The following is a 23009-nucleotide window of genomic DNA, read 5'->3' as shown; positions in this document are numbered from 1 at the left end:
ATTAATTTTTTAACTAATATATAAAATTCCTATACTTTACTTTCATTGGAGAAGTACAGTTGCATAGTTAAGGATGAAAACCACATAAGTATCTGAAGAGCAACAAAAACATACATTTACGAAACTGATGAAAAAATTTTTTTGAAAATCGCTCGTAAAAAAGACTCGTAAAAATTTTAATTTCAAAGGTATACCTTTGATTATAAACGATGGACCGCGCAAATTTTTCGACAAAAGTAATTTCTCGTCACTCAACGCGTTATACGACTTGATGCACAAAACCTAAACAAAAATAATAATAACAACTCTGACATTCGTAGTAGCCGGAGGCCGGAGCCGAGTATTACAAGTGTCACGAAGTGATTGTGTACACATGTCAAATTTGGCCTTCCAGCATATCTATCTATGCACATAAAAGACATAAATATTTTTAAGTATTCAATATACTTGTTTCAACAGTGTCGAAGGAAGTAATTGCGGTTCACCGTGCATGAGACCTTTTACTGATGCAAAGATAGATTAATTCTTTTTTCTTAACTTTACAATGTTCTGTGATATATTTTTTTACGTTCAAGAAAGGAAATAGTTTAATGTCTGTTATCGCTTTTTAAGTATTGCTGATTTTACGAATAGAAAGCGAATTCAAAATGCGCTTTCCATCTATTAGTTTCCTATTATCGGGGATTTTTATAGCATATGTTGCATATGCAATTTACACAATATCTCTACTTTTTAATTCGCTTCCCTGTTCATCGAAAGAAACATGTATAAAATCGTATTTGAGCGACCGCCCCAAATTGCAATTGAATTTATTTGTATCAACAATGAGAAGACCTTTGAGATCAGAAGTTACGAAAATTCATACGGATATGAATTTTGATTATATGCATGAACATGATATGTAAGTTTGAGCTCAAGATCTCTTACTTAAAATACATTTAATTTTTTCTTTTTTAATACAGTATTAATTAACAGTAATTTTTTCTTATATACAGTCCATTAGTAATCGACATTCCTGCTAAGACTCGCAACAATGGTACTTTATACTTGCATGTAATAGTATCTCCGCAATCATTCATCAAAGGAGGGCAATTCATGGATTTTAAAGAGGTTTGATTTGTTTCATCATATTGGTTTCTTTATTGTAATAAAAGAAAACTCTTTTATTATTTTTTTTTAGGATTTTCGATCCATATACACACTCATAAAATTAACTGATTATGCTATACCCAAAGCTGAAACATTTAATTTGCTGGGCGAGGAGACTGATAATGCTCTTAAAAAACAAAAATATGTTCACAAACCAGTATTGCATTTAAGGAGTAAAGTTACTTTTACAGTAATGACTGATGATATTGAGTTACCATTAAATAATGCACCTATGGAACTATTAAACAATTTGAGGTATGAATTTTTATATAATTTTCTTAAGAGTGAAAAAAATTTTTTAAAATGTAATCGAAAATTTTCTTTTTACAGAGTGACTCCAGAAAATAAATTTTTACCTATTATAAACTACAATTTTTTGTATACTCGATACAGAGATTTAATTAAGATAACTGCAAAGACACGCAGTGCCAATCTCACAGTATCACACTCACCTATTTCTCTTGGTAAACTAAGATTGATTTTACATATTGAAGCAGCTATGCAAGGTTTTAAAGAATTGGGTTTCACTGATAAAGATATAGATGAAGTTAAAGGCATATTTGCAGACACTAACTTATATCTTCTAGCTGGAACTGTTTTTATATCCGCAATTCATGTTAGTGCAATTTTAATTTTTTTATTAAAGAAAAATTCTATTTAACAGCATTTTATTTTTTCTAGATATTATTCGATTTTCTTGCTATAAAAAATGATATCAACTTTTGGAAAAATAGAAATAATCTCGAAGGGCTGAGTACTCAAACTGTACTGTGGCGAAGTTTTAGTCAATCTGTGATATTTTTTTATCTACTAGATGAAGGATCTTCTTTACTCGTACTAGTACCTTCTGGAATTGGAGCTTTGATAGAAGTATATCAATTGATTATGATTTTTAATAGAAAATACTTTTCAATTTTTAATGTGTCATATTATTTTAAGCTATGGAAAACTAAGAAAATTTTACGGGCTGATATAATTTGGAATTCACAATTCCCTAAAATAAAGTTTAATTTATCCAAGTGTTCTACAGCAGAAGCCAAAACTAGACAATTTGATGCTGAGAGTATGAAATATCTTAGCTATTTATTATATCCAATTTTAATTTTTGGTGCTGTATATTCTCTTCTTTATGTACCCCACAGAAGGTATGAAATAACAATCTAGCGTTCTAGTTATCTAAAGATAAGACTAAAGCATGTATTGAAATAATCGATATCAATTTTACAGCTGGTACTCTTGGTGTGTGAAATCCCTTGTTAATGGAGTCTATGCTTTTGGATTTCTTTTTATGCTTCCACAATTATTTGTTAATTATAAATTGAAATCTGTTGCACATCTTCCATGGAGATCATTTATGTACAAAGCATTCAATACATTCATTGATGATATTTTTGCATTTATTATAACAATGCCTACTGCGCATCGAGTAGCTTGTTTTAGAGATGATGCAGTGTTCCTTATATATCTGTACCAGCGTTGGTTAGTATTATTTTTTCCTTGACATGAATATTTTTTTGGCAAAATTAATTTTCAAAAAAAAATTTTTTCATAGGTTGTATCCGGTAGATAAGAATCGTATTGATTCTGGTACATTTGAACAAGACATTTCAATAACAAATGATGATTCAGATAAGAAAAAGAGCTAATAACAATACTATGGTTAATTTTCATCAATTACTTGATAAGCAAAAATAAGTACAGATTAAAATAAAAAGTTCCATTACAATTTTGTGAATGTTTGGCTTAATTTAAATACAGAAATAATAAAGGACTGATTATTATAGTAAAATAGTCATTTATTTCATTCACAATATTTTTCTTCTATCATGGGTCTGCAAATATGCATTCGCAGATTTATGTACAAATGATCATTTTCAACTTTGAGAAAAAGTTTAAATTTCATTAAAAATAAGTATACATTTTCACAGCTCATTAAATACAGTTATTGCATGTAAAACAACATTTGACAAGATCCAGTTTTTCAAATATTCACAGCATTGTTTTTATCTTGAACAATTATTCCAAGAAAGTCAATGACGATTCTTGTAATACAATACGTACATAAAAGTACATAAATTTACATGTAAATATAATATATTTCTCTCTAATTATATAAGAATTATTTAAATTTTACAAAACATATTTTTATATGACTCTTGTTTTCTATTTACAATTTGATTTGATTAAAAGAAATTGCAAGTAATTCGCTCACTTTAATTAGTCATGCTCATCATAAATGGCTGAAACATTTGAATTTCTTCAATTTATCACAATTCGATACTAAGGACGATTTTAATATTTTCAAATCTCACTCGTAATTAAATCTAATCTCGATATAATACTGCAATTGTTCAGGGTCGAGCGAATAAAACGAACAAATTATCGTAGCCGTTCGGCTTCGTCTCTCTCGATAAGAGCTTGTAATTCGTGATCTTTGAAATACGACGTGAGGTGACCCACGATTTCGGCCGGAACATCCGCCGGAAAGATCTCGTGCAACAACAGTCTACCCCTCATGTAGAGCTCCGCTCTTCGCAAGGCGATGTCCATCTTCTTGATCGTTATGCAGTCGTAACCGTTGAACGTGGCCAATCCGTCGCGGGCGATCAGCTCGCGGTAGGCCTGCCTCAGCGCAGGATTCAGGCAGTATCTCATGAGCGTGCCGCGACGCGCCACGACGAGATCCTGCAGGCTGCGATCGTGCACGCGCACGCTCTGCATCTCGCAGAGCTGCTCGACGCTCTGCTCGTAGCAATCCACGAACATGTTGCGGTCGGCGCCGTAAAACTGATGCTCCTCGAGTTCAGGATGGCGATACTGCAGTATCACCAGGTGCCTCACCAGCAGCTCGTAAACCGTGCATTGGAAGTTCGCGCTGCATCTCTCTATTCTCGCGGGGATGCACAGCATGTGCTCCTTGGCGAAGAGCTGATAACGATACGGATAGGGCAGGCTGGTTTTTTCGCCGACGAGTCCGAGATCGAAGAGGGTACGATCCTCGGCGTCGCGGGCCGTCACGTCGAACTCGTAGTCCAGTATCGCGTGCACGACCTCGATCCTGCCGTAGAGGCAGGCCAGATGCAACGCGTTGTGAGTGCCGTCCGAGACGTCGGCGCTGTGGCCGCGATCCATGAGCATACGCACGATTGTCGGACGATCGGTGAAGGCAGCGCAGTGCAGAGGCGTTATGTACTCGAGCTCCGGGTGCAGTGGTTCCGCGGCCATCTCGACCTCGCGTTCGTGCTCACTTTGAGCGTCGATCATGTCGAGGATGGTGCGCACGAAGTGCTCGTTGCCGATCCAGGCTGCCAGGTGCAGAGCCGTGGTGCTGTACTCGTCCCTGTAGAGGAGGTTGCGCCGGTAGCGCCTCGCCACCGTCTCGAACATCCTCGGGTGATTCTTCCTGATGACGCAGAAGAACAGGTCGGTGTCGTGGGACACGTCGACTCCGCCTGCGTCGCACAGCAGCTCCACCGTCTCGGCGGCGCACTGGTACACGGCCAGTATCATGGGGCTCTGGCCGTCGTTGTTGAGCGCTCGCACGTCGGCACCGTACTCGATCAGCAACCTCATGCAGTCCGGATGCGGCACTGCGTAGTGCACCAGCTTGTTGCCCGACTGGTCGTACAGGTGCATGTCCGGGTGCACGGCTCTGAGCAGCAGCCAGCGCAGGACGTTGCTGTAGCCGTTTTTGGTCGCGTCTCGAACGGTTCGGATCAGTCGCGAGTTTTCGAAGTGGTCGTTCAAATTGAGAGAATCCAAGGAATAGCCGTGGTCCAATAATATATTGACGATTTCCTGATGGTTCGCCGAGCAGCCTTGTATGGCGTACGATAGAGCTTCTTGATTTATCACCGGGTTGGGATTGCACCTCAGGAGCTCTGTGACTATGTCTTTCATTCCTCTTGCAGCGGCTAAATAAAGAGCAGTTTGGTGCCATAAATTGTATGCGTCGATATTTGGCCTACCTCTCAGTATACTTCGAACTATTCTTATATCACCGGTGTTACAAGCCATGATTAAAGTTGTGTCTTGGGAACCATAAAGCTCTTTTTGATCTACCAGTGCGCGACAATTTATCAACATATCTACAATTTCATGATCTCTTTCACTTACAGCACAATGTAATGGAGTCCATCCATCTGCATCGGAGAAAATATTTACATTTACTTCATTTTCCAATAAAAGTTTTACTATTCTTGCATTGCGTACTTTCACAGCCATATGAAGCAACATCTGATCGTCTTTTTCATTATGAACATTTGCTCCTTTTTTAACAAGAAATTTAGCGATAGCTTCGTGTTCAAAAGCAACAGCAATATTTAAAGGAGTTTCATCTAGTTGTGTACAGTGGTTAACATCCGCACCATTTTGAACTAAAGTAACCACTAATTGAAAGTTACCCTTGTGTACTGCCATATGAATAGGTCGTAAAAGGCGCTCTTCTGAACATTCAGCATGGACATCGGCGCCATGCTGAAGCAATAGTTGGACCATGAGATGTGAATCATTGCGAATGGCTAAGTGCAGTGGTCTACTACCTTTATGAGTTACCAAGTTTGGATCTGCATTAAAATTTAGCATTAATTCAGCTATTTGTAATTTGTCTTTTTTAACTGCAATATGAAATGGAGTGGAATTTATGGAATTTGGTTTATTTGGATTTGCACCTTGTTGCAGTAACATTTTAACTATTTCTAAATCTCCAAAATGAACAGCGTAATGAAGAGGCATTCTACCATATAGATCTCCATCATTGACATCCATGAATGGAACAAGATACTTAATGATGGACCTATCAAAAGTTTTAAAAGCTCGTTGAAAAACTGTTTCACCTGTGCAATTCCTAGCTGTTGTTTTAGCTCCATGTTTTACAAGAATTTCAATTATTTTAACTGCTTGACACTTTATTGCTACATGTAAGTATGTCTCTCCCACAGGATAATTGAGATTGGAATAGATTTTATCGAATAAAGTTTCTCTGAGATGTTCATCAAGATCTTCAAGTTTATCCATGCGATTTATTCTCTGACTAGTTTCTCTTCTTATAATTTCAATTTGTTCACTTCTTCCAATCAATCTATTCACATCGAATATGTTTTGGCTCAGCAGAAATGCAACTTTTTGTTCGTTTTTGTTTGCAATAGCACTGTAAAGTTCGTCATTTTCGTGCTTATTATTGCTAACTGCCACACTCATAAGAGAAAACATTGTTTATTGATAATTTTAATGCTCCACTCGTCATTAAAGTTTAAGAGTAAACGATGATCGATAATACGAATGACACTTTATAAATCTATATCAACGCGATTAACAACTATTGAATACACTTGATTATTGTTAAATATTTAGGAAAATGTTGAAATAACCAACGATTTTATGACTAGCGTTGGAAATGTCCTCGAAAAACTTGATCTTTATACGAACGCAACATTTCACTGGCTCTGACACGACCAGACAGTTTGGATTTATTTACATTACAGACGTGTTGACGATTTTTCGGATGTACGGCGCACTCTGCAACGGCAACTGCGAAACTGCTCACTGCTGTCGAATTTCATACGCATGACTCATCGGTGCAGACGACTACAGAAAGTGACTTATTTTGCAAATATCAAAACTTGAGCGAAACATAACCTTCGACTCGACAAAGAAATAAACAGAAAATAAATGATTCATTGGAATTAATTCCAATCTTATGTTTTTTTACGGATTTTAATGGCTAAAAATTCAGCAATTATGAACATCTCCATGGATTCCTCCTCGTCCGATGCAACCAAAAGAAGGAGGTAAGCTTGGCTAGAGAAAAACGTTAATTTTCATTGCAAACATTTTCACAATAATCATTTTTGTTTAGCTCGTCACGTCAAATAAAGCGAAAAAAGTTCGACGACGAGCTCGTTGAAACTACCTTCAATTTGCAGCCGTCGGCTACCGTGTCGAAAATCAATCCTCGCTCAAGACCAATTGCCATCCCTGTGACTTCCACTCAGGATATCTTACCTCCTCTAGCACAACAAGCACAGCAGGTACAGGCACTACAAACTCCCTTGTTACAACCTGCGGTGATACCAGTGGTTGAGAAAACTCATAAAAGACCATCTAGACCAAGTGGTTCAAGTAGTAGTAACCGTAAAAGCAAGAAAAGTAAACATCATTCTTACTCTGTTAATGCGACAAAAGATTTGGGCCGCTGGAAACCAACTGATGATTTAGCACTTGTGATTGGTGTTCAACAAACAAATGATTTAAAAATGGTAATTTTTCATCACAATTTTTTCATATTTCCTTTGTAAAATATGTAATATTACTATTATTTTTTAATAGGTTTATAGAGGAACTAAGTTTTCATGCCGATTTACTTTACAAGAAATTCAACAAAGATGGTATGCGTTACTCTATGACAGTGCTGTATCACGAGTAGCAGTTCAAGCAATGAGAAATTTACATCCAGAGTTAATAGCTAATATTCAAGCAAGAACATTGTATAGCAAACAAGAAGAGGACCTATTGGGTACCATTAAAGCTGCAAGCCCTGTAAGCTTTATTTTATTGTATTTGTGTACTCTTAAATTTGGACAATTTTAATGTTGTCCAAAACTATATTTCTATTTTTATTTAAAAATTACTTTACTTGATGAAAATTGTTTTTTTTTCTTGTTTGTTTAGAGTGGACAAACACCTCCATTAGAGGAATTCCAAAGACTGTTGGAAACAAATGCTCAAACTTTTTATCCAGCCAGAACTGCAAAAGCCTTATTATCACACTGGCAACTTATGAAACAATATCATCTCTTACCTGACCAAACAGCTAGTTCTGTGCCTAGAGGAGAATCAATCACATTTTCTGATGCTGAAGATATGATAAATGATAATGATTTAGCTGAACAAAAAAATGAATCTATGGATAATGAACTACTTCTTATAGACAGAAAAAATAAAAAAGAAATACGCACATTGGAAAATGAACTTGTAAGGTGGCAGGTTCTTGTTGAAAATGTGACTGGCTCTAATCAACCTCACTTTGACAATGGAACTCTTGCCATTCTCAGAGGAAGACTAGTAAGATATTTAATGCGATCACGGGAGGTAAATAATTATTGAATATTTAGGTATTGTAGTGAAAATTAAAAAATTAAAATAGTTAAAATTAAAATACTAATATTTTTAATATAAAGTAAATACTTTTAGGAGAGTGAAAAATGATTCTGTTTCTTAACAATTTCATCAATAATTTTTATAAATATTTTTTTAGATTACAGTTGGGCGCAGTACAAAAAATCAAAATGTAGATATCGATCTATCTCTGGAAGGTCCAGCATGGAAAGTGTCTCGTCGTCAAGGAACTATTCGTCTGAAAAACAACGGAGATTTCTTTTTGTCTTCTGAAGGCAAACGACCGATCTTTGTCGACAGCCGACCAATCCTTTCAGGCAACAAGATGAAATTAAATAATAATAGTGTCATAGAGGTGAGTAATTTTTAAATGTGATTTCCTATATCATCAATTATATTTAAATACGTCTGTTTTTTAGATCGCTGGGTTAAAATTCATATTTCTTATTAACCAGGAACTGATAAATGTAATAAGGCACGAAGCAACAAAATTAAACATAAATTCAACATAAAACTAGTATAAAAATTGACTCTTAGAACTAAAAAATATCGTTCTATGATGGACAACTTTTTGAAATATCAATGCTTTGTACAAGCGGCATGTACTAGATTTTACGGGTTCTTTTTAATAGAACATCTTTTGAGAATATAACTGTAAATATTTGGCAATCATCATGACTATTCTTCACACATATATATATAAGTGATCCTCATCATTGTACATTATACACTTAAGAGAAAAGTTATGAAAATAACTATTTTTAAAATAGATATAAAATTAGTTTTTACGTAAAATTAGTTTGTTTAATAATTTTTGACACTAGAAAGAATAAATTATTTATTTTAATCAACCTTTATTCAAGAATATACTCTTCAAAGAACAACTTGTCTTCAATTTTATTATAATATTAATTTTCATGCACGCAATTTTTTTCAATGTGTAATAACATTAGCACAATATATAAAATGCGCAGACTTGGAAAAAAGACTGCATGACTTACTTATTGCCTTTATGGATTATTGTTTATAATATATTTTATGTAAAAAGTAACTACTAAACGGTTTCTAGTGTAAGCTTTTTCAACGTTAAGAAAATATTGCATGAATTTTTAAAAATTTTTATTTATTTTAAAATGAACATTCATCATTAACTTAATTATAATTTATCAACACAACTCACACCAGATAAAAAAAAGATAGCTCCATTTGAATGTGATCAAAAATATACATCAATTTTGGTACAAGAACTATTTAGAATTAAAGTTCAAATAATGTTTACATTTTTAATCTGTTTGAAATTTTATTGTATTTTCATATACAGGCTGGATAGTATTTTTTGTAATAGTAATAGATTATCCAAGTTGTATATTGACCAGCAACTGTATCAACTTGACAATTTTCAACATTCAATAAGACTGTAAAAACATGCAGTACAAGAACAAACGCAAATGAGTACATGATGCATAGTATTGATCATACAGAAACCAACGATGTAAATGGAGTGTAGAATATTTACAAATTTGCTTTTAGCTAAGCTGATAGCACTTGTATTTATATAATTTTTACAGTATTAGTATAGTCAACTCGCTTTGGCGCACGTTTATTATACTGCATGAAAAAGAGTATGAACGGATTATTAACAACCGATTATTTTCTAATTGCACTTTGATGGTATTTACGTCAAAATAAGTCATTATTTTAAATAAATAGTATATGAAAATTATAACGTTTAAAAAAATTATTCACGTGACCAAATTAGTAACAAGTATTAACAAACTGATGTAATTGTAAAAGCTTTGAGAAGATCCATTCAGACTGCTTTTTCTTCTTATTTTTTTTCTTCTGTAATGACTATATTAGCACAAGTGACAAAAGTTATATTGTAGGACTAGATTGTACCAAATTGTACAAAGTCGCTACATGAAATCATCGTAATCATTATCATCATACGTGTCAAAATTATTGAATCTGTCACTGTCACCTTCCAATCTCAACTTAGCTTTGGATTTGCTTTTACTCTTTCCTTTTTGTTTTTCTTTCTCCATTTTTACTTTCTCTGTGTGAAGACTTTCTACGCTTGTTTTCACTTTTCTTAAAGAAGTAGCAGGCACTGAAAACAATTTAAAGGAATGTTAATGTTATGAATTCCATTTATTTATATTATAATGGCAAAGTTTTTCATTTACTTACGAGATATAGATATATTTTTTATTAATTCTTCAGCAAAAAGTGTATAGTCTGCGTGTTTGTTAAATTGGTTGATTTTATTCATGAGCGCATCTCCGAATTCCTTGAACTCCTCTGCATTCGTAGGCATCATAGCATCAATACCACTTACATTATCGGTAACACCTTAAAAAAAGATTTTGTTAAAATTGATTCCACTTTTTACTCTTTAAAAATTACAGAAAATCTGAATATATGAAATAGAAATAACTTATTTACTTGCATCCATAAGTATAAAATTTTTCAAAACGGCTATTATGAATTTTTTAAAGTAAATTATAAATGCTTTTATGTTATAAAACACAAAATAATTAAAAGGTGATTTAAAAAAACCAAATTTGACACAACGGTTTTTTAAACTAATTTTTATTGACATACAATCACATTTTTGATATATCATCAGTGAAGACGTCGCAGTAGAAAAATTTTTATAGCTCACATGAATTATATTAAAGTAATCTTAAAAGAATATTTTTAAAATTACTGATGTCTGTAGCCATAGTAAATATAAAAAAGATTGTCTAATTTTAACAAATGAGTTTATGAAAATACTTCGATAAATGCTTTTGTTATTAAAACTTAAAATTAATAAAATTCAAATACTGTTTGGTTATATAATAATTTTGATTTATGAATTGATCATATAGCAATATGGCTCAGACATGAATATTTTTTAAGAATATATATCACCGTTGTGCCAAAATAAAAATCATACAGTGTAAGAATAAATGTAACAAGAATCTTTCTCAATTTAGTAAGAAAAAAATATATAGTTCTTAAGTTACTTATGATTTGGTAATACTAAAATTTTTAATTTTTATAAAAGATAAAGTGAGCTTCAACAGTTATTTGTAATTGTTTTTACTTAGAAATAACTGTGATATATGCAATATTGTGTTATTAAATGCTATAAACTTTGATAAAAAAATACTAAAAATTTGAGTAGAAAAATTATGATACTTTGTAGTGACTAATATTTATACAAATCTCAATTCTACCGGAATCACAGCTAGTTTTGAGAGCTTTAAAGCTCATTAATAAAGCTGAATTTGTTCGAGTTTTTATGATTGGAGAGAAACTTTTTATTTTCTAGTGGTTGCTTGTTACTTCAAGATTTTTTTCTCTTCAACTCAATTGTATGATTAATCCAAAGAAATATACGTTTGAATAGTTATTTTTTTGAAGTTTTTTCTTTCGGAGATTTACGCGAACTAAAGTCAACAAGGTTGGACAAACCAAAAGTTTCCATAGCAAGTCGGAGATCGGCTTCTTCTTGGAGTTTTTGTCTTCTGAGCATTTCTGCTCTCCTCTCTTCAGGTGTTAGGGCTTCATCCCTTTCCTTTGCCTTTCTCTCTGCTTCTTCTCTAGCTTTCCTCTGTGATTTAATATTAAATTTTTAAAAATATTTGAATAAAAATTTCAAGACATGCACAAACAAGTAACAATACCTCTTTCTCTTCAATTTTTTCAGCTAACGTTCTCTTAGGTTTTGCCTTGACCTTAGGAGCCTCAGCTGGTTTTTCGACATCTTTTTTTTCTTCATCGATGTTTTCCCAACTGTCCTGTAATATCAAAATAATTTTTGGTTTTAGTATTAGAATGACAGGAGATAAATAAAACAAATATTATGTATTTTCATGATTTTGAAGAACGATAGAATTAAAAGCAAACATTTATAAAATCTTTTGATTGTAAAGAAAAATTAATAAATTTAAATAATTTTTTAGAAGAATTTTACTGCAAGCAAATGTCGACCATGTGTTAGCTAAACGACATGTACAATGCAGCATTTGTGGTCGAAAGTATAGGTTATGTGACAAAAGTAATGGCACCTGCTAGCATTTAAATCGATGCTGCACTTGCGTGCTTAGGGAAATTCGCGTCTTACATAAACAATGAGAGGGATAAATCGATGAAAAAATAACTCACCAGAACTTCGTCGTCCTCGTCCTCTCCTTCCCATTTGTTTGAGTTAACGTTCAGGGCATATTGCGCCTCGACTTTCTCAGTCTCTGCGTGAGGAAGAGAGAGAGATACAAACGTGTTAGATAATTTTCTTTTCACGAAACGGTTGCGAAAATGCACACCGAGATCTCGATTAAAAGAATTCGCTGGATAAACTTACCCCAGTCGTCCATGTTTCTCGAAAATTCTGCACCAACAAGTGTTTAAGCACTATAAAATTATATATCGTCGATGCACCGCGCGTTACTCTGCTCGCTGTATTAAAGCACACGCACGCACACCACACTGTTATATCGGGCTCTCTTGAAACGAGTAAAGCAGCAGCAGCAGCAGCAGTAGCAGCCCACCAACACCTTGGCAATAATGCTCTCGCTTCTCTCGGCTTGTCCGGCGTCGTAGTCGCGCAACCTTGTATAGTAGCAATAGCCTATACTTATACAGACGGGCAGCGACGAGAGAGTACGAGACGAGAATTATACCCAAAAAACGTGTTCTCTCTCCGAATTCATTGGCTCTTTTGCGCAGTCTCGCCCGAGCTGCTGCAGGAACGACGGCGGGGGCCGCGCGCGCGGTGAAATGTGAATTTAGTAGCAGTAGGTACGGTACGCGAATCGACACCCGAAAGCAGAAATAAAATCGCACAGGAATTTGATAATTGATAAACGAAGAGTTACACGTCCAGAGGTCGCTCTCGCACGCGCTCGACGATTCTTCTCGATTTTTTGAAAACGTTGAGTAATTTATTTTTTAGTCACGTAGCTATCGTAATTATTGTACGCGAATGCCCGAGCGTGCACGTTTTTGACATATAAATTCAATAAAGCGCATTTTTCGCGTTGTACGTGTAACTTCAACGATTACGCACGCATTGCTTTTGCTAATACCATGGAACAATTAATTCCTGAAATATCAATTCAGATAGTTTTTGATATTTTGACAATTGTTTACTCGATGATCGTGTTCCGTGAGCGAAGATTCAAGCGATATTTCGACTCTACTATTTGGCGAACAGCTGAATAGAGTAAACAAAATTCATCTTGACTCTAAATAGATAATATTTTGAAGACAATTCAAACTTCCAACAGCTGAAAAATATTTTAAAATGAATGCAGCTCTTATGCAAGTACCTGTTTCGGCGGATTTACAGCATCGTAATAACGACTGATTATTTTCTCCAATATAAAATATGACGCGATGAATTTCGGTGTCTCTCGTTACTCATCCAAATAAATTTAAAAAATTCCGGGCGAAAAAAAAAGGAATAAGCTCGTACGCGGAGGCTGAAAAAAAAAATTCCATAAAATATAATACGAGCTCGACGGGCGAATATCGCGTTTCATCCACGACCACCGGATCGCGCGCGCGCGGAGAACGATCGAATTCGCAACCCTTTCGAGCCAATAATACGACGAAGAAAGCCCCCGAGAGCAGCTCCGGCTCCGCTCGTTGTTTTATATACTTTTCGCATATATAATAATAATGTATATTATACACAAGTTGACTGCAGTGCCGCGATGCGAATGCTCTCCAACGACGACGACGACGACGACGACGAACCCATGCTACGCCCATTTTGTGGCGCGAATCGCGTGTTTTTTTTTTTTTTTTGTTGTTTTTATTTTTCAAGCCGCACGCAGTAGGGGGGCTCTACTTCGTGGGCACGTCCTCGTCGTAGAGTTGTGTTCGTTGCCGCGTTGGTCGCGAAAAGAAGAAAATAGTCATCGTTAATCTCGCAAAAGCCTGGAAATAAACTTGCTCGATGTCTCCAATTATTTCGGAGCAGCCTTGCACGCATAGGCTGAGAACAGACGACGCCGCGATTGTGCGGGACAAAAATTCAAGTCCGCGCGTTTTATCGAGCGAAAGAGATGCTACGCACTTGCCTATATATATATATTTTGTATTTGGTATGTGTGTATGTGTGTGTGCGGCGCGTCTGTGATGAGTACACGGCGGTGAATCGCGGCGGCGTCCCTCCACCGCTATACAAATAACACGCTTCTCTCTACTATGCGAAATTACAATTTACCCCCACCATAAAATACTATATAGAAACCACCTCGCACGCATACACACGCATACACACACACACATCTGCGGATCTGCCCCTGTGCTATGCGCTTGTAGTATGATATTTCGCTCGTTTTATTCGAAATGTGCATTCATCGCTCGGCGTAGTAGTACCAGCACGCGTACGACCTCGGCGAGGCGCTACGTTCTCTCTCTCTACGATATTGTGTACATATACTATACGATTGTGTGTATGTGTAGTGTATATACATGCAGCAACGCATACTCGCGCGTAGACGCGATACTACAGCAGCGTATATACGCAAATCCATTCCGCCGTCGATGTAAACAACAATTTTTTGTGTACGCTATCTGCCGTTGCGGAGTGCGACTTCTAGGTGACGCCAACCGACTCCGATTCAAAACTCGTTCCATTTTCACCAGTGTTTCGCGTTTTTCTGACTCCGACCGGTGTTCGTGCAGCGTTCGATCGACAGTGTTTTCGACCCTTCGTTAATGAACGGATGAACTTCAGCTTGGCGTCGCTTCATAACCCCCGCACCGTTGCATATCAACAAACGGCCTAGTGAGTTTACGTTCCGCGGGGTGAAGCTCGTTTTTCACGATTGAAAGTTCAATGAAAATCTCGTGATCATCATCGACTCAGTGAGACAAAGTTATGAATGCCGAGGCTCCGTACGGAACCGCGACGCAGATAGGACATTTCCAAGGGATTGTCGATCCAAAGAGGCGGAGATGTAAAGAGCGTCGCGACGACTATGGATGCTACTACTGGTTCAAGTTTCGAAGATAAGAATCACAATGACGAGCAGTCGCAGCAGCCCAGTAGTCAGGAGCAATCATGCCAGACAAACTCCATAACCAGCACTTGGCACCTTGTCAACACTGCGACTGCAGCTGGCACGGGTAGCATAGCTGCAACCGTTGGCCAAGTCAAGTTTCAAACCAGGGCCACGAGCAGCAGCCAATTGCTCTCCTCTCAAGTTATGGAGTATTATCAGAAGTAAGACTCTTCAATTGCACAAATCAGTTATTGCTCCTCTGGGCTGCTTTGAATCACTACCCTCTTTTTTTTTCAATTTAAACACACATTATTACTACTATTGCCACAACACTTTTGGAAGATATGGTTTTATTGTGCTCCAAAAGATGCACTTGGTGTCGCTGGCCTATGTTTTAATTCTTTCGGCGACACCAATTGGTTTTCTGGTTTGAGGTCCTAAACCGAATGTCTTCTATTTACGAAGAATGCTGTGAATATTCTTGCAGGTACTCGCAGAATTCAAATTTGAATCAGTATTTTTCCTTGTCTGGTAGTACTTACAGTAATGGCACAGGAGCCACCAAGTATTACTACAATTTTTACGATTTAAATCCCAAGTACCTACCTGGGAAACAAAGCTGTATTGAATCTGATCACAGAGTTCAAGGATTCAATCCCAAGGAAAGAAGACGCTGGGTGAGACCACCATTGGATGGTCAATCTTCTACAGAAAATCCTTGTGCTCTTATTAAGGTTTGTATGAAAATCATGAATTGACATTAAATTTTATTTACATGCATGAATAAAATAAATAAAATTTATTTTATGCTCAAATCATTTTACCTTTAAATTTTTTCAAAATCATGTTTATAATAAATGAAAACAATAAATTTCACTTAGAAAAATAAAATAGGTATTGTATTAGTAAAATCTTAGACATGACACCAACTTTTGTAAATAAGAACACTTCATTCATTATATGTTATGAATCAAGTTGAAATGTTTGATCAATAAATAGATATAGATAGAGTGTTTAGTGATGAAAGAATTCATACTATCCACTGAAGCAGTCTAGGCTGTGAATTATTTCTCTGCAGAAGAAAATTTGAAATGAGTTCAACAATACTGAAATATTGCAAAATTTCAAAATAAAAAAAATTAAGATTGCAAAAAATTGAAAAAAAAAAACAAATATTATAATGATTACCGTACTCAAACGTACAATTCATTATTTTACAAATAATATTGAACTAATAATGTAGGGCTTCGCGTTTCGATGATGCATGAAATTTCGTATTCTTAGCGCGTATATTAATGTTTACAAACGAAACCAAAATCATTGATTTGTGTTCACAATACAGTCGATGCCGATATGGCCTGAAGCGACGCTTAACGCAGCTAGCCAAGCTGTGATAAGTGTGGACACTCTCGACAACGTGGAAAGAGACAAGGATCATCCCGCCCCGAAAGTCAACAGTAGCAGCGGCGGCGACTGCAAGGGCAAGTCCGAGCTCGTTTCCGACTCCTCGTCGAACGTCATTTTGACGAGCATCGAGTCCGACGCGACGAAGGCACCCTCGCCCACGTCCAGCGTAGCCTCGCAGAAACCGCCCCTCGAATGGGACAGCGGGGCGGACGTCGGTTACGCCACGGATCTTCAACTGCACCGTCATCGCATCAACATTAGCACCCTCGAGCGCATGGCGCTCGAACGCGGCTGCTCGGCTGCCCTGAGGCTCGACCCCGAGGGCACGACTGAACAATTCCAACAGCAACAACAACAACAACCACCGACTACATCTACACCACTTCCGAAACAACAACAACAACCGCAACAACCACTGCAACAGCAGCAGCAGCAACAACAGCAACAACAACAGCAGCAGCAACAACAATATCAATCAAGTAACAATTCAGAATCTCAGGCTACTGTTACAGGAACTAGTATGGGCATAACGCGGGGCAACGGTATGATGATCGGTATGAAACCGGACGCTAGCTCGACACCTATGCTAACTACTAAATCGAGTAGCGAGAGCGAAATCGAAATAACACCGATAGTAAAAACTTTGAACTTTCCTGCTCCGACCATAACGGAATTGAAAAATAACGAGGATGAAGCTAGTTTAAATACGAGGAAAAACATTGTTAAGGTACGTGTTTATTTCTTTTTTAAATCTCGAATAATTGGTGCGACAAGTAAAAAGTTCATGCGTCGAACCGAAAAAGCTCGATTGTATTTTGTTATAATGTTTTACTTACGAAAAAAAATTAGGTTAAATATTACAGTCACCTATAATCATGCTGTGTTGCAAATAATTGATTTTATCATACATTTTTTACAGGAACAATTGAGACAACAAATCGATACTCCAAAATCGACAAATCCAGTATTCAAACTTCCTCTGTCACTCAAGTACGTAGCCGACGACTCGAGTATCAAAAGTTCTTGCCGATCGGTCAATAAATCATCAGCTCCAGCTTCGGTTTCCATTCCAATTTCTTCGTCGCTTAGTGATAGGAATTCACCCTTAAAAAAGAGTTCTTCTATGAATCAATTGCCGCAAACTAAGGAATCACTAAAGCGCAGCAACAGCGATTTAAATCTTTGCTCTGGCACGAGTAATCCTTCGAAGTTTGTTTTCCATTCATCGTCGTCAATAGCGACGGTTGTTAATAATAAACCCGCAATGTGCAATAAGCTAATACAAACAAGTATCAGGCCATGCACTCAAGAGTCAATTGGAGTTCAAGTATCTGTACTCAAGGTCAGTATTATTAATTTTTTGATCGAGCAAACATGATAAAAGGTCATTTAAACATTAATATTTTTTTTATAGGAAGAGGAAAAACCAGATATACCTCAAAGAGCAGCTAGCTTAGCTCACAGATCTTTGAATTCAATTTTGAAGACTCCAAAGAGTACATATAAAGTTTTGAATCCGAAAAATTCCGGTTCAAGAGAACCATCAACATCCAAAGAGAACGATTCCAATGACAATGATAGCAGTTCTGAATCTTCAAATAATATTCGAATGACTCCGTTAGCCGACGATACTGAAAATGTCACTGGACGAGCAAACAGTTTCGAGTACTTCCCGGGTAAGAACTAATGCAAATTTTACGAGATGTAAATAACTTTTTAATGTTCTTTTTTAATTTATACATTTATATTTTTTTACAATATAGGGCACGTTTATGAAAATGTTCCTAATGGAAGCACTAGTCAAGTTTCATCAGTTGACACGGGAAGATCAAACTCGACGATGCCCAACACAAGCTCGAGCATTGATGAAAAACTCTGGGGCGATTCCGGTAGTCTTGTGCACGATCTCGAGCGAAGTGTTCAAATTCTCAAAACTCTTGTGGATGCGAACAAATTGGATAAACAAGTGAAACGTCGTCTCATTCATCACGTAGTGAAGCGACTTGTCACAGCCAAGTATACAGATGATAAAATTGAGCATGATCTTGAAGCTAATGTACCTTGGAATCCTGCTGATGCCAGAAATAAAGTATACAGAAATGATATCATTCAAGCTTTGGCGAAAAATACTACCGACTCATCGGACGACTGGAAACCAACTCAGTCTCAAAAGAAAAAAAATCCTAAAAAGTCGCTAGCTGTCAATGAGCCTAGAACTGTCAAAGAGATTATACCTAGTGAGTTAAAAATTGTAATCTAATTTAAATATTTTATCTTCATTTCATATCAATGTTTTTGTTTTTAAGGAATAGAAAGTAGTAATAGTGATAAATTTGATCGAAACACGGACAGAACAGTTATGGATGGTAGAAAAGCGCGCATGGGGTTGAGAGTTGATGATTGCGAGAGACGCAGTGATAGTAATACACCGACGCATAAAAGCGAAAGTTCTGAGTGTTTTCTACCTCAACGTAATTATAACAAAAATGAAAAATTAAAAGATATGTTCATTAGTTCAACTAGCAACAGTTCACCGCAAGATCCTAATCGAGTTTTGCTTGATGCTGTCGTAAATAATAGGTGAGAATTATAGTAATATTTTATCCTGCTCCTGACACAGAATATATTATCTTACTCTTTGTATTTGAATAGGCGAAGCCTAATGGACTCAAGCAACGAGGGAGCTCAAAGTACTGATTGGCGCTTACCGACTACCATGTCAGAGCGACAATATGAAATGCGAAGGAGCGCTTCGGATTCTGGTGACAGTAAACTTGTGTCTTACGTCGAAATGGAAAAGCGTAATCAGCTCGATTGGATAACTAATGAAATTAGTCACTTATCGAAACTGAAAAGGCTTTTAGAAGTACATGACTCAAGATACTACGCTCAGAACGACAAGTCTGTATCGCAAAAAACAAAAGAATCGACTTCAAAAAGTCCGAAAAAAGGATTACCAAACGGTGATGATTCGCACATGAGCAGACAATGGTCTTCGCATTGTAATTTAGCTACTTATCTAACAGGCAACCCAAGTACGGTCAAAAGATTGAAAAAAAGAAATAGTTGCACTCAAACGGAAACAGATACTTCTGCAGCGTATTCAAGAACAGGTAGTGAAATCGTGTCAGCTAGACTATCTGCTCCATCAAAAGTCGTTAATGCTAACACTCAGACGACGTCATCTCTGGTAATGTGAATTCTTTCAAATTTTCTTTTTGCATTTTGCCTAGTTTTCTAATGAATTTAACTTTTTAGGTAAATTCACACTGTTCAGTTCATAAACGAGTGGAATCGCCAGCCTGTACATGTAGCGAGCAATATTGTCTTGTTTGTAGAACACAAAGTTTGACAGAACAAACAAATTTGTCAAGAGACGAAGCCAAATATACGTGCAATAAAGTTAATGATCCAAAAGAAACGAAAAATCAAATGAACGCGACTAAAATTAAGTGTACGTGCAATCATGCTGGTAATGCTGGCCCAAGCAATGATTATGTTGCCGAAAAAATGAAAAAATCTGCTTCGTGTACTCAGCATTGTTGTGGTAATTCTATGTGCTCGGCCTCTCAATATAAACAATCCACGAGTCCTAGTCCAAGAGAATGTGATTGCAGTGAAAAAGTTAGATGCTCATTTAATAAAATGCAAATTAATGAACAAGCAATTGGATCTTGTAAAAAATTAACGGAAAAAACAAATAGTCCAAGGTGTTCAACGTGTCATTGCAAAAAACCATTGGAAGAAACACCTTATAATCAAAAAAATTATAACTGTCAAGCTAATAAAAAACCCACTCCGTACTTTCTATTAAACTCCAATAAAGAACACCATCCGGAAAATTGTTGTTGCAAAGCAACCAAACCAAAAGAGAGAACAAAAACATACGCAAGGTGAGTGTTATTGTCAAATTCAAGTCCTTTTTATGAAACAAATTTGTCCCTATTATTATTAGTACTTTGATATCGTTTTAATATTTGAGTTAATTTTCGCAACTTTTAAAGTTCTGTACTTAGATTATGATTTTTGTAAAGTTGCAATAATAAAATTATATGAATTTGTTTGCGCTCATGTACTTGCGGACATGACAGTAAGATTGTAAGTAAACGATAAATTTAAAAAGTCAGACAGTAGTATTTCACTAATATCATTGGTTCAAAACTAAATGAAAATTGTTTATAGTGTCAGTCCGACGAAAAGCCCACGATCGATGAATGGCTTAGCTACGAGCGACTACAAGTGTTGCCGAGTCTGTGGCATGATGTACCAAAACGAACGCCGCTGCAATTGCCAAATCAAAACCTATCCCGAGCCCGTAGCTTTCGAGGTGTCTTTTGTGCCGGCCGAAAAAGTCCACGAGGATGTTCGAATGGAAGTCAAGAGCATCGAGAACAGAAGAACAGAAGCAAGGGCAAGGCTAATGTCGAATCTGATGAATGGATGCTCCTGCGCTGGATCCCAGCTCACAATTAAAAGGTGCGAATGCGATTGCAGACCCGCGCGTACAGCAAAATTCAGCGGTGGGAAAGAGACATTACAGGTGAATTTTGATGTCCTTTATTTTGTTAGTTCGATGAAAAGTAAAAATTTTATTATAACGATTATATTTTAGGAATATTTAAAATCAAATAATCCTGGTTTTGCCGATCATGTTGAAACTCGAAGGCAGTATGTTTCTGAAATACAACGTTTGCGACAACTTAGAAAAGATAAAAGACTGAAATTATTAGAAATGACTACAACGACCAATTTGTTTAACCCTGCTAGGCCGATTAAAGCGACCCGTGAGTGTGGTTGAAATTATTTTAAATTTAAATGCATCCAAATTTTAATACAATTAATTTATGATTTCAGAGCCGATGCAAAAGAGGATAACCGATGAAGAAATGAAAGTAATAAGTAGAAAACGTTATGCACAAATGGAGCAGATGCGAACTATACGTAAACAGCAGCAACTTCAAGAAGAAGCCAGGTGTAATAAATTAATGGCCAAGATATTTAGTAAAAAACTTCAACAAAAAGTTTTGAAAGGACAAGTTGATCTGTCTCAAAGTGTAAGCGTTATTTCTAATTTGTAGCGATTACAAATTTTTACTTCTAAAGAGATCAAATCAATGTGCCTATGCGTTAAAACCGAAAATGTATTCGCCGAACCTCTAATGTAAGAGATACAAAGTACTTATAGAATTCTCCAGTTCTAAATTATTGTAAATTTGAACTTTTAATGTAAATTAATAGAAAATTTAATTTTTAGAGTTAAGATTCATTGGCATAATTAACTTTTTAAAAGTAAACTTAATACTCCATTCATTCAATGCATTGTAATGGTTTTAAAACATAAGTTGAACACCATGGATGAACTTGAGTGAATAAGTTAATTTTAATTTTGAAATAGTGACTTATTTTGATGAAATGTATTGAGATAATTTCATAGCGCTAAGGTTGTATTATAAAATATTCATTTAAAACTACAAATGGTCTAAGTGTGAAAATATTCTCTGAAGAAAATTATTAATCTTAGCGATAACCGAAGAAGACTGATGATATTTTATAAACAAATGTTCAACGAACAGTATATCAAAGACATGACAAAAAAATTGTTTTTTAAGTAAATTATTTTATTGAAATTTATTGTATAAAATAAATTGTACGAAATTTGTACATATCGGTAATGAAAAATAATTTAAGAAAATGTATTGAGGGTCAAGGGTACCAACACAGAGTACAAGTATGCAATGATAGAACAACCATTACTGATTTTTACAGTTTAAATCAAGTTTTTATTTAAGACTTGCGAAGTATAAAACATTCTTATTTATTTCAAAGTATGAATATTTTTATAGTAAAGTGTATCATGTAATTATGTAATTCACTTCGTGGAAATGTATTAACATGTATTATAAATTTTATGAATTTGAGACACTGCCTATGTAAAAAAAATAATGTACACTGAAGATTGGTTTGATGTATATAATCCAAAATTTATAAACTCAAAATTTTATTTCATGATAAAATATTCGAAATCGATATTACCTGAAAAATTATTGATTTACCAACTTTTCAATTTTAATGTATCAATTTTAAAGTTTTTTTCAAAAACGTACAAAAAATACTCCTTCTGTTGCACAACTGTTAATTTTCACTGTCATAATTCTTTGATTCAAAATCAGTTAATAATAATTATACATTTGATTCACTCGTTTATAATTACTGGAATGGTACAATTATAGATATTAATTTTTGATTACAAAAAACAACAATTAAATAAAAAATAAGTAAATGTTCATAGTTCTTTTCCACTTTAGCATATTGTTTTAATAATGCAAGACAAAT

The 23009-nt window shown here is 35.5% G+C and overlaps 5 protein-coding genes across 6 annotated transcripts; 3 read left to right on the top strand and 2 right to left on the bottom strand.

Moving 5' to 3' along the window:
• Position 1: 1 nt before the first annotated feature.
• Positions 2-2921, top strand: LOC106652930 (cleft lip and palate transmembrane protein 1-like protein). The gene is made up of 8 exons (XM_014372110.2): positions 2-901; positions 996-1110; positions 1181-1404; positions 1480-1765; positions 1831-2019; positions 2089-2294; positions 2377-2628; positions 2702-2921. The coding sequence occupies exons 1-8, from the start codon at positions 648-650 to the stop codon at positions 2793-2795; spliced, it is 1620 nt and encodes a 539-aa protein (XP_014227596.1). The 5' UTR covers positions 2-647; the 3' UTR covers positions 2796-2921.
• A 44-nt stretch (positions 2922-2965) lies between these two features.
• LOC106652929 (putative ankyrin repeat protein RF_0381) lies at positions 2966-6628 on the bottom strand. Its single transcript, XM_023459235.1, has 2 exons — positions 5985-6628; positions 2966-5714 (listed from the first exon to the last, which is right to left on the bottom strand). The coding sequence occupies exons 1-2, from the start codon at positions 6358-6360 to the stop codon at positions 3529-3531; spliced, it is 2562 nt and encodes an 853-aa protein (XP_023315003.1). The 5' UTR covers positions 6361-6628; the 3' UTR covers positions 2966-3528.
• Positions 6629-6745: 117 nt separating this feature from the next.
• Positions 6746-9003, top strand: LOC106652947 (microspherule protein 1). Its single transcript, XM_014372150.2, has 6 exons — positions 6746-6938; positions 7007-7406; positions 7477-7686; positions 7819-8238; positions 8405-8620; positions 8685-9003. The coding sequence occupies exons 1-6, from the start codon at positions 6868-6870 to the stop codon at positions 8775-8777; spliced, it is 1410 nt and encodes a 469-aa protein (XP_014227636.1). The 5' UTR covers positions 6746-6867; the 3' UTR covers positions 8778-9003.
• Positions 9004-9459: 456 nt separating this feature from the next.
• LOC106652948 (eukaryotic translation initiation factor 3 subunit J) lies at positions 9460-13107 on the bottom strand. The gene is made up of 6 exons (XM_014372151.2): positions 12617-13107; positions 12421-12503; positions 11940-12053; positions 11728-11866; positions 10456-10617; positions 9460-10375 (listed from the first exon to the last, which is right to left on the bottom strand). The coding sequence occupies exons 1-6, from the start codon at positions 12627-12629 to the stop codon at positions 10182-10184; spliced, it is 705 nt and encodes a 234-aa protein (XP_014227637.1). The 5' UTR covers positions 12630-13107; the 3' UTR covers positions 9460-10181.
• A 1506-nt stretch (positions 13108-14613) lies between these two features.
• Positions 14614-22703, top strand: LOC106652923. 2 transcript variants are annotated; one of them, XR_001339395.2, is made up of 12 exons: positions 14614-15490; positions 15757-16003; positions 16612-17403; positions 17596-18018; positions 18091-18352; positions 18440-18913; positions 18983-19256; positions 19329-19866; positions 19935-20569; positions 20768-20774; positions 20859-21216; positions 21289-21381. XR_001339395.2 is itself a non-coding variant. In XM_014372103.2 (12 exons), exons 1-12 carry the CDS (start codon positions 15246-15248, stop codon positions 21752-21754), a joined length of 4644 nt encoding a protein of 1547 aa, XP_014227589.1. In that variant the 5' UTR covers positions 14617-15245; the 3' UTR covers positions 21755-22703. The 2 variants fall into 2 exon arrangements, 1 of the variants encoding a protein (XP_014227589.1); XM_014372103.2 differs by lacking the exon at positions 20768-20774 and adding an exon at positions 21531-22703 and having other exon boundaries at positions 14617-15490; positions 21289-21460.
• The last annotated feature ends 306 nt before the right edge of the window (positions 22704-23009 follow it).

Source organism: Trichogramma pretiosum, unplaced genomic scaffold (assembly GCF_000599845.2).
Source record: "Trichogramma pretiosum strain Unisexual culture from Peru unplaced genomic scaffold, Tpre_2.0 scaffold58, whole genome shotgun sequence".
Lineage (NCBI taxonomy): Eukaryota > Metazoa > Arthropoda > Insecta > Hymenoptera > Trichogrammatidae > Trichogramma > Trichogramma pretiosum.
This window is presented reverse-complemented; position numbering and strand designations above follow the sequence as displayed.

Coding starts and splice junctions, on each gene's coding strand:
- LOC106652930 (XM_014372110.2), top strand. CDS start 648: ATGCGCTTTCCATCTATTAGTTTCCTATTATCGGGGATTTTTATAGCA. Junction 2,020..2,088: donor GAATTGGAGCTTTGATAGAA/GTATATCAATTG, acceptor TATTATTTTAAG/CTATGGAAAACTAAGAAAAT. Junction 2,295..2,376: donor CTTTATGTACCCCACAGAAG/GTATGAAATAAC, acceptor TCAATTTTACAG/CTGGTACTCTTGGTGTGTGA.
- LOC106652929 (XM_023459235.1), bottom strand. CDS start 6,360: ATGTTTTCTCTTATGAGTGTGGCAGTTAGCAATAATAAGCACGAAAAT. Junction 5,715..5,984: donor AACAGCTAGGAATTGCACAG/GTGAAACAGTTT, acceptor ATTTTAATGCAG/ATCCAAACTTGGTAACTCAT.
- LOC106652947 (XM_014372150.2), top strand. CDS start 6,868: ATGGCTAAAAATTCAGCAATTATGAACATCTCCATGGATTCCTCCTCG. Junction 7,687..7,818: donor CCATTAAAGCTGCAAGCCCT/GTAAGCTTTATT, acceptor TTGTTTGTTTAG/AGTGGACAAACACCTCCATT. Junction 8,621..8,684: donor ATAATAATAGTGTCATAGAG/GTGAGTAATTTT, acceptor TCTGTTTTTTAG/ATCGCTGGGTTAAAATTCAT.
- LOC106652948 (XM_014372151.2), bottom strand. Junction 11,867..11,939: donor AAAAAATTGAAGAGAAAGAG/GTATTGTTACTT, acceptor ATTAAATCACAG/AGGAAAGCTAGAGAAGAAGC. Junction 10,376..10,455: donor AAAAAATATATCTATATCTC/GTAAGTAAATGA, acceptor AATTGTTTTCAG/TGCCTGCTACTTCTTTAAGA.
- LOC106652923 (XM_014372103.2), top strand. CDS start 15,246: ATGGATGCTACTACTGGTTCAAGTTTCGAAGATAAGAATCACAATGAC. Junction 16,004..16,611: donor ATCCTTGTGCTCTTATTAAG/GTTTGTATGAAA, acceptor TTCACAATACAG/TCGATGCCGATATGGCCTGA. Junction 18,019..18,090: donor TTCAAGTATCTGTACTCAAG/GTCAGTATTATT, acceptor TTTTTTTTATAG/GAAGAGGAAAAACCAGATAT.